Below are 10,210 nucleotides of genomic sequence, written 5' to 3'. Positions count from 1 at the left end.
GTGTGGTTCAATAGTCCTATCAAGACAGACTAGGTCACCTCATACTCTTTGTTTGAGGTTTCTTCCATAGAGAGAGTTTTTTCCTCGCCTCTGTCGGCAAGTGCTGGTTCAAGTGGAGTTCAGTTGGTGTTCTTTAATGTATGAGAAGCGTGGTTGGAGACCTGTTCCATGTGTGAAGTGCCTTGAGATAACTACCTGGTGAGGCCCTGATGCATTGTAGTCAACCCTGCATTGGATCCAGGTGTTATTGAGATATCCATTCGTTTTCCAAACCGGATGCAGTCCAGAGGCGTCGTTGACAAATACCGTCAATGTAACGCCCGAAGGTCCTAAAAGCAACAAATTCATCATAAAAATGGCTCTTTTGAGTGTTTCTGTCAGATATTGGTCTTACCGTTTATAAACCAGCCTTCAGCGAAGTGCCAGAACTCCAGACAAGCCGCGTCCACAGCGTTCATGAACTCACTCTCCAGCTGAGCTATTTTACTTCTGTGTGACTGGTAGAAGACAAAGTGGCCTAAAGCCAGAAGTAGAACAACAATGATCCTTTTAAAATAGGTTTTAATCTCAATATATATCGACAAACATAAAATACATTAATTTTTTACCAAGAGAAGACTTAGTGGTGTGGTCCTTATTTGGGACAAGAGAGCCATCAGTGCCCCCGGAAAGCCAGTCCCAGTCCACACCCAACTCTGCTGGAGGGTTGTTCACCCAACCACATAAATCCATTTCAAAATCACAAAAACCTAAACAACACACACACGATTATAAATATACTTCTTTACGTTATTGCAGTTTAAAGTATGCATGGTGTGACTTGTTCTGACCTTCTGGAGGACACGCTCCATTGAGAACAGTCAGGTCATCAATGGCGATATCTCTCCTGGTAGCCTCACCCGTCACTGCTTCAAATATCACCTGTAGTATGATGAATACATGAGATTTAGTTGATCAGTTTTTCCGATCAGACCATACCATGGCGAGCTGGCATATTCATACCTGATATGAAGTATCAGGGTTAAAGAGTGACACTCTTCCGTGCCTCCAGCGGTTTCCCTGATCTCCAATTCTGCTCCACAGCTTCACAAGGGTGTCAGAGGTTTGAAGGTGTATGTTGAATTCACCCACATCTCTTCCTTCCATGTAGAACCAGAACATTAAGCATTCCCCGTGAGGAGGGGTGGACTCCATCAGTGCGGTCGCTATTTGACTTCTGGACCCCGGCGGTTGTCGCCACAACTGGGCACTCAAGTAATAACCTACACAAGAGCTGACATTACTGCAGGTTGAGGAAAAAAAAACAACAAAGTGTTCTAACCATGCTCTGTTTCCAGGGTGTGATCTGCGCTCGGACCGGAAGAATTGGAAGGCTGGGACACCCCTGTTGTTCGTTTCCAGCTGAAGTCTGAAGATAGAGTAGGGAGCATACCACAGAGAGACCCCTGGAAGGTGCACTCACGCTCTGCTGGACAGGAGCCGTTATCTCTACTGTACACAACGATGTCATCTATGGAAATGGTGCCTTGGTCGCCGCCCACCACAGCTTCTATGATGAACTGGAGGCCAGCACAATGACACAAAATGTGTCATGTATCACAGGACTCTACATTAAAAACCAAAATGACTTGCCCATGAGGAATCCTTAAGGTGAGAACTACTTGCCCGAACTTGCCTCATGTAAAATGAAAAGACTGCCATAATGATATCATCTCATTTTTGTGGCATCATATGAGAATCTCAAATAAAGATGAAATGATTGTCATTTCTTGTGGTTGTTTTCCTACATAGATCATGACGTTGCATGGAAATATGGATTGTCAAGAGACTTCTAGGCACTTTGCCTTGATAAATAAAAGTACATTCATGATTGAATAAACATTGTGCTTATTAAATAATGAATGACAACACAAGTTATTGGGTAATGTGATTGTTTCATCAGTTTTTGGTGTATAAACGATTCTGATTGGTCCATTTCAAGATTTGCATGGATTGGTTTGCAAATTACCACCGGAATTACGCAGTCCGTGTTTTACCAACACCCAACAAGAACCGCTTTTAAAAAAACTCTTGGCAGTATGCCATGCCAAAGTACACTTGCCCGATGGGAATATCACTGATTGGATTTACTTGCCCGAATTTTGTTTTAACTTGCCCCGGGCCATCGGTACATCGTTATTGTCGAGTCCTGTATCATTGAACCAACATTTATGTATAATAAGTATGATTTACTCAAAAATGGCGTACCCCAGGGCTCTTTCTTGAGCACCCTACTATATCGGATGAGATACATTCCAATCATTATTATGGATGCTCTAAGAACAACAACCTGTATCGGTTTGTCACTGGAGAATGTAAGATCAGCAAATCTCCATTTGTCCCCCTGAGTGCCGCTCCTCATCCACACAATTGTCTCGGCTTCACCAGCACGCTTTTCAATGAACCTCAATGAACCTGATAATAAAGACATATCATGATAACACATTTGTTTTTTGTGCAGGATGTGTTCCCACCTTTAAATAGGGAATAACATTAAGGAGATTCCAATTCATTTTGGAAATAGTGCCTACCAATGCTACTGCCATAAATGTGGTAGCGAAAGCTGACACAGATGACTTGACCCACAGCAAAGCCAACGAGTCTTGCTGTAGATGACGTGTTGAGACCGCTTTTGGCTGACACAAGCATGTAATAGCCTGTGGGAGACAGGAGAAAATATATATCTATAAAGTCAAACGTAACAAATCTATCATCTTTGGTTAAGCCTGCACCCAATACAAACCAGTGCCCACGGGGTGTTGTCCAAATCCTTCTTTTGTCCGCTCCCAGAGGATGCTGGCAGTGTAGTCTTTGTACCAGGAACAGGTGTCCTCCTCAAAATTGCAGGAGAGCTGCTGTGGGCTGGCAGGGATGTCACCCTCTGCGCAGTTCTCAAAGCTGATGTCATCCAGCATCACGTCGACGTGGCGATAAAATGGACAGCTGAATAAAAGCTGGAGCTGGAAGAGGTATGCAGTGTTACAAACAAATCACTTGAAGGCAATGGGTAGCTTACAATTGAATGCATCCCATAATCAGTTCACAGTTCCACATGTCCAAAAGGAGTAGGAAGAAGCAAAGCTTATTAAATCCTACCCCTCCATCTGGTACTTTTACAATCACTAACTGTTACATTTGTTCACTTCCTGCTTTCCTAAAATAGTTTTTTTTTTGTTGTTGTTGTCCTTTTTTCACGTACCGAAGTACAAGGTGATATGACCATCCAATGTTTCAAATGTACTTTTTCCCTGAGATCATATTTCTTCTCTCTTGTAGAGAAGTATTGGATGACATTTTTAGGTAATTGGTTATTTTTAGCCTTATGCATTATTTTAGCTGTTTGAAAATTAACTATATCAGCAAGTTGAAGTATTTGTGATTTTAGAAATAAGGAATTAGTATGTTCTCTGTAGGTGGCATTATGAATTATCCTTATTAACCTTTTTTTGCAGTACATTTAGCGAGTGAAGATGCTTTGATAGATGCTTTTATAGTTATTAGCCCATATTTCCACACAATAAGTAAGATATGGTAGAACCAGAGAGCAATAAAATCAGTTATTTCTGATTGAGAACAAATTTTGCTTTGTTCAATACTGAAATATTTCTGGCCACCTTATGTTGTATATTTGTAATATGAGGTTTCCAGCTCATATTTTCATCTATTGTGATCCCCAGAAATGTATTTTCCTTCACCCTTTCAATGTCTACACCGTATATTTGTATTTGCTGGTACGTGTCCTTTCTGCTGTTAGCAAATAGCATGATTTTAGTTTTACTTAAGTTCAAGGACAATCTATTATCATCAAACCATATTTTTAGTGTGACCATTTCTTCTCTGATCTTTCTAATGATTTCGTCTGTATTGCCTCCAGAACAAAAAGCAGTGGTATCATCCGCTTTACTTGAACTTTACTTGAGTTTTGTGTGAATATTTTAACCAACCTTGTACCCTCCGGGACGATTCCCGATAACAGTTCGGGCATTCTGCCACCCATCTGTCACAGTCCCAGGAGTTTTCATCAGTTCATTGTTCAGTGCTGTCTTTCTAACGATGATGACATGAATGGATGAGGATGATAGTAGGGGATTTTCTTCACGAACATGGTACCAGAAGCTGAAAGAACAATCATTGAAAAGGACAACTGAGAAATTCTGACTGGCTGGTTTAATAAGTTGTTGCATCACAGTACCTAAGGTGGCATCCCACAGCAGCCGTTACGTCAATAGAATATTCCAAAACCGCCTTTGACAAGAAACCACAGTTTTGCTTTCCGTCAATATGCATGACATATCCTGTTCACAGCAAAGAAGAAGACGTTGTACAAGAGTAAATCTGTCAAGTGAGTAAAAGGGAGTGAGACAAATAAACTTTAGCAAATAACAATTAAAGTGAAATAGGCCGACTTAGAACGTCCTTAAAATCTGAGGATGCAAAATGTAAATTATTGTAATTTTTCAACTAGCCTTGAAATTTTCATCATGAGTGTATATCCGATATACTTTTCATAGTATTATCCCTTGACAAGGTAGACTGTAATAAAAATATTTTCTGACAGTTGGAGCCTGTAGGACAGGGGCCTCAAATTTACTTGGGGGCCACTGGAGCTCGGGTCTGGGTGAGACTGGGCCTCATCAGGTTTTCCAAAAAAAACCAAAAAAAAACGCATGTATTAAAAACAGAAAAATGAATAAACTTTGCTTTGGTTTCGAACAAATCAAGAATAAAGAAAATCAATCAATCAGTAATAAATAAATAAATATAATAATAATAAAACGGCAAATAATAAAAACTTAAGAAACCACATATACTAGTTGGTGGGTAGACAAATTATTTTTTTCAGATTAAAATGAACAAAGCATTATTAGAGCTCTGTAGACATGACAAAACACGACTATAGTCACATTTATACTCTTTTTATTTACAACATATTGCGCAACTGCAGGGTCTTGAGACACATGCTAACTCGCAAACTAGAGAGCTAGCGACCTAAACGGTAGCCTTCAAGTTATTTCCTTTAAACTTAAATAGCCAAAAACTTACCACTTCCACACGGATAGGGAGGATAACTATTAACAGTTATTTAACCTTTAACATGAACATTAATCAAACGTAATAATTTTTTCTGGGCACATGATACCATACAGCATCCGTATCAAACTTACGCGGGCCGCACTAACATTAAACTAGTGTGCTGCGGGCCACATTTGGCCCGCGGGCCGCGTGTTTGAGACCCCTGATGTAGACTGTAATAAAAATATTTTCTGACAGTTGGAGCCTATACATGAAAGATGTCCCTAAATTGTTTGACGTGTTTACCCCATGGGCTTCCTGTTGTGTGGTCCTGCCCGGGCAGCGAGGTGACGTTTGCCCTCTGCCGCTTCCAATTGTAGTCGCTGCTGATGGTGCTGTTCCAACCGCAGGAGTCATGCTCAAAACCACAAGAACCTTAAATGGGAGAAAACATGCAACTGGTCTCTGAGCTGAGCACTTTAGAATCAAATGAAGATCTGCAGCCTTACAACAAAAAATGTGGTCAGATCCCTCCTGGCATTCTTTCTTGAAATCGCACACCATTCCAGCAGGAAGACATTGTCCAGTCATCGACATGGTGGCAAAATACACTGCAAGACATTGTTTGGAATTACACAGACATAATAAAAAGGTTGTATGACCATTGCTGTTGTTAAGGATGTACTGCAACATCACTACTCAAAGATCCTCTATATGACAGGAACACTTTTAAGGTTCTATTGCAAAAATACGCTAGTCAGAGATGTGGCAAAATGTGACAAAAGTGTACTGTAGAGACATTTGCCAAAGTTCCCCTATCCTGAATGTATAAAGAGGTGCTGCATTTATGGGCCTACTGCAGAAACACTACTCAAAGATCCTCTATACATGCATATAAATATTCATACATACATAAATATACGACCCCCTCGTTCAAACACACTATAACTGGAATGAATTTAGATCCAGCAGTCAAGAAAAGCTTTGGGAATCCAACCATCCACAGTGAAAGCCATTATGGCAAATGGTGAAAATATGGAACAGTGGTTCCATGTTTTAAATGACTCCAAGAGTGCAGCAACGACTCATCCAAGAGGTCACAAAAGACCCCACAACAGCGTGCAAAGAACTGCAGGCCTCACTTGCCTCAGTTCAGGTCAGTGTTCATGATTCCACTATAAGAAACACATAAGAACATTAAGGCTTGTCTCAATTTTGATGATGCCAAAGATCTCTGAAAAATGCTTTTCTGGTGAGACAAAAGTTGAACTTTTTGGAACTTCCCATTACATCTGGTGTAAAAGTAACGCCACGTTTCAAAAAAAAGAACATCACACCGACAGTAAAATGTGGTGGTGGTAGTGTGATGTTCTGGGGCGGTTTTGCTGCTTCAGGACTTGGAAGACCATGAACTCTGCTGTCGACCAAAAAATCCTGAAGTAGAATGTACGGCCATCTGTTTATGACCTCAAGCTAAAGGTGAACTTGGGTTCTGCTGCAGGACAATGTTCCTAAACACACCAGCAAGTCCACCTCTGATTGGCTGAAGAAAAACAAAATGCAGACTTTTGCATAACCTTCAAACGGCTGGAAAAGCCTCAAATGTGGCTGAATGACAACAATTCTGTAAAGATGAGTGGGCCAAAATTTCTCCACAGACTAATTGCAAGTTAGCGCAAATGCTTGATTGCAGTTGTTGCTGCTAAGGGTAGCCCAACCAGTTATTATGTCAAGGGGGCTATCACTTTTGTGTCAACTTTTTTCATTCATTTTCTACCGCTTATCCTCACTAGGGTTGCCAATTAGTGGTCAGCCAATCACAGGTCACATATAGACAAACAACCATTCACACTCACATTCATACCTATGGACAATTTGGAGTCACCAATTAACCTAGCATGTTTTTGGAATGTGGGAGGAAACCGGAGTACCCGGAGAAAACCCACGCATGCACGAGGAGAACATGCAAACTCCACACAGAGATGGCCGAGGGTGGGATTGAACTCGGGTCTCCTAGCTGTGTGGCCTGCGCTCGAACCACTCATCTCCTGTGCAGCCTGTTATTTATTAATTTATTTACTTTTTATTTGAAAACAATGAATGTATATTTACAGTAGTGATGGACGTATGTAGTGTTTAACTAAATTTGTGAGGGGTTTATAGAACGCGATACATAAAACATAGGACACAAGCTATAATGTTGTACAAGAAGGGAAGCGGGGGCTAAAGGTCACTAAAGGAGAAGTGGACTATGTACTGGCAAAACTGTGCAAAAAAGGCAAAGGAGGAAGAAAAAAACACAATAGAATAATAATAATAATAGAATAATAGTCATCATGTAGTTGTGCTGTATTGGAGAGAAAATAAAAAATACATATATATGTAAAATATATAGAAAATATAAAATAAAAATAAAAATATTTCAAAAATAAATAAATTAAATAAATAATATATATATATAATATAAAATAAAAATAATTCAAAAATAAATACATTAAATAAATAATATATAAATATATAAAATGTATAAAAATACATATGTATATAATCTTTTAAAATATATATATATATATATATATATATATATATATATACACACATACCTGCATATGTAGAATTAAACAAAAAAGGAAAAAAGTAACTTGAAACAAGAGTTACAAAATCTAAATTAATTTCAAATAAATGTAATTAGTGTTCTTATATGTACTGTATATGTACTATATGACCAAGATTCTTTGCGGTTCATTTTGTGCATTCAGACAAAAGCGCTCTACTGTTCTTAAGGGACAAAAACGCCAGTCAAAGATCCTTTATCTGCAGGAGCGTTGTGCTGTTTTTAAGAACCTACGCGAAAACACTAGTTACAGTTCTCCTATATGTCAAAAGAGAAGTCATCTGCTGTTTTTAGGAATCTACAACAAAAGCAGTATTTGCACAAAAGTCGTGCTGTCAATCATGATATTGAAAAAGTGTTCACATCTCCAAAGTGCGGTAGTATCATGAATGTACATTGAATGCCACTTAATGTACATGCATAAATCTTACCTGAGAGCAGGATGACCAATCGCCTCATCTTTAAAGAATAACAACGCAAGGTTTCATCCAGAGAACATAGCGAGACATTGACACCAAGCGTAAAAACAAAAACTTCTAATTAACCGATTCCGCTACGAAAGTGCAACTTTTATGACCACAAAGTGAGTAAGTCCATATAGGCAGACCCAGGCGTAAAGTTCAGGGCGTGAGAAGGAGTTAGTTAGAGTCCAGTTGCTCATTTTTTTATGGCCCTTGAAGTGCATCCATTGCAACTTTCATCTTGATAGTGACGCTGTAGAAATGAGCATTGCTGGTAAACGTTTCAACTTCATATTTTGTGTCATTCAGTTGCTATTTTAGCTGTGTTGAATTCAGATTAGGTCCAGATTTTGGTAAAAAAAAAAAAAAAAAACAAATACTGACGTTTGACACTGACACAACCAAAAATGCTCAATTGAAAAGAACATTTTTGACCATCTATATTAGAATATGTGTGTGATATAATTTTATTATTTTGTTTTTCATTGCAATGAATCACATTTTACTCCACTATAATTGCAGTTGAAAAAAAAACCAATGGCAATACTTCACCCTGGCAGAGAATGAGCTCAATTTCCATGATTTTCCAATAGCGACACATGACACAATGTAGTGTTCTACTTATGTTATTTGACCAATAAGCATTCAGCTTCCTTTTCCTTTTAGTACTGACGTTGGATAGCCACAACCGTGTGTCGGGTCACGTACAGCACACGAGTCACACCCATAAAGCTGCCTGTGAAGACACAAATAGTCCTGATCAAAGTTTGCGTGTCTCGATCCAGTCACGTTTCGAAGAACACAAGCAATGATAACGGCCAAGAGAAGAAAGTGCTTTTTATGTGATGCATTTGGGTGCATCACATAAACACACACACACACTAAAATACACAAGCACAGCAGGAATAAGTGATAATATTTCAGCAGCACAATGTTGTTACAAAGTGAGGAAGTGAAAATACAAAATGCTATGATGGATGTTTGGGAGTGCAAACCTCAACTTCTGAATGAGCCAAAACAGGATATTGTGTTGCTACATTCTGGATGCACATGTTCTTCTTATCAGCAACCAAAGCATTCAAATGTTACTTTGATAAGGTAAGAGGAGAGGTTATGTTAGCAGTTCCAATTTGGGGATGTCGATAGGCTTGATTGTCACATGATAATGGTAATGGTTTTATTTCATTTCAACATGCATCAGATTACAATTGAACGCATCACATAATCAGTTCCCAGTTCCACATATCCAAAAGGGGTAGGAAGAAGCAAAGCTTATTAAATCCTACCCCTCCATCTGGTACTTTTACAATCACTAACTGTTACATTTGTTCACTTCCTGCTTTCCTAATATAGTTTAAGGGTTTTTTGTTTGTTTGTTTTTTTTTTGTCCCATTCCAAAGTACATGGTAATATGAGCATCCAATGCCATAATGGGTACCATAGTAAGTGTCAATATAGTGATATATATAGCACATCATGACTGGTTCAAGACTCTTCATCCTTGTATTTAGCAAACATCAACTGCTTGTATTGTTTCTTGAATTGGCTCATCGTTGTGCATTGTTTGAGGTCCTTACTCAATCCATTCCATAGTTTGATTCCACATACTGAAATGCTATGGCTAGCATAACGTAGTCCTAGCATAGAAGTGTTTCAAATGTACTTCTTCCCTGAGATCATATTTCTCCTCTCTTGTAGAGAAGTATTGGATGACATTTTTAGCTAATTGCTTATTTTTAGCCTTATGCATTATTTTAGCTGTTTGAAGATGAACTATATCAGCAAGTTGAAGTATTTGTGATTTTAGAAATAAGGAGTTAGTATGTTCTCTGTAGGCGGTATTATGAATTATCCTTACTGACCTTTTTTGCAGCACATTTAGCGAGTGAAGATTGCTTTGGGAAACTAAATGTTCAATCACTATACATATAGTAAATATGAAATAAATACAAATATTAACACAGCGTTCCAGAATCAGGCATCTGGGTGAAAGTGTTTCCTTTCCAACGTTTACTTCATAAGATCATAACATGACTCCTATAACGTCGCAAACCTTTTGTTTGACGTTTCCTGTCACCACTGA

At 38.8% G+C, this 10,210-nt stretch overlaps 1 protein-coding gene across 1 annotated transcript; it reads right to left on the bottom strand.

Annotated features, from left to right (window-relative positions):
* Positions 1 to 517: 517 nt before the first annotated feature.
* LOC144901273 (apical endosomal glycoprotein-like) lies at positions 518 to 1,255 on the bottom strand. Its single transcript, XM_078794690.1, has 4 exons — positions 1,003 to 1,255; positions 831 to 921; positions 609 to 749; positions 518 to 546 (listed from the first exon to the last, which is right to left on the bottom strand). Exons 1-4 carry the CDS (start codon positions 1,192 to 1,194, stop codon positions 518 to 520), a joined length of 453 nt encoding a protein of 150 aa, XP_078650816.1. The 5' UTR covers positions 1,195 to 1,255.
* Positions 1,256 to 10,210: the final 8,955 nt, after the last annotated feature.

This window comes from Doryrhamphus excisus, linkage group LG11 (genome assembly GCF_037039965.1).
Source record: "Doryrhamphus excisus strain RoL-2023G ecotype Guam linkage group LG11, RoL_Dexc_Guam_v1.1, whole genome shotgun sequence".
Taxonomy (NCBI): Eukaryota; Metazoa; Chordata; class Actinopteri; order Syngnathiformes; family Syngnathidae; genus Doryrhamphus; species Doryrhamphus excisus.
This window is presented reverse-complemented; position numbering and strand designations above follow the sequence as displayed.

Excerpts from the sequence above, each read along its gene's own strand:
- LOC144901273 (XM_078794690.1), bottom strand. The coding sequence starts at position 1,194 with ATGGAGTCCACCCCTCCTCACGGGGAATGCTTAATGTTCTGGTTCTAC. Across the intron at positions 922-1,002 it reads ACCCTGATACTTCATATCAG|GTGATATTTGAAGCAGTGAC; the intron begins GTATGAATATGC and ends ATCATACTACAG. Across the intron at positions 547-608 it reads CACCACTAAGTCTTCTCTTG|GATCATTGTTGTTCTACTTC; the intron begins GTAAAAAATTAA and ends CTATTTTAAAAG.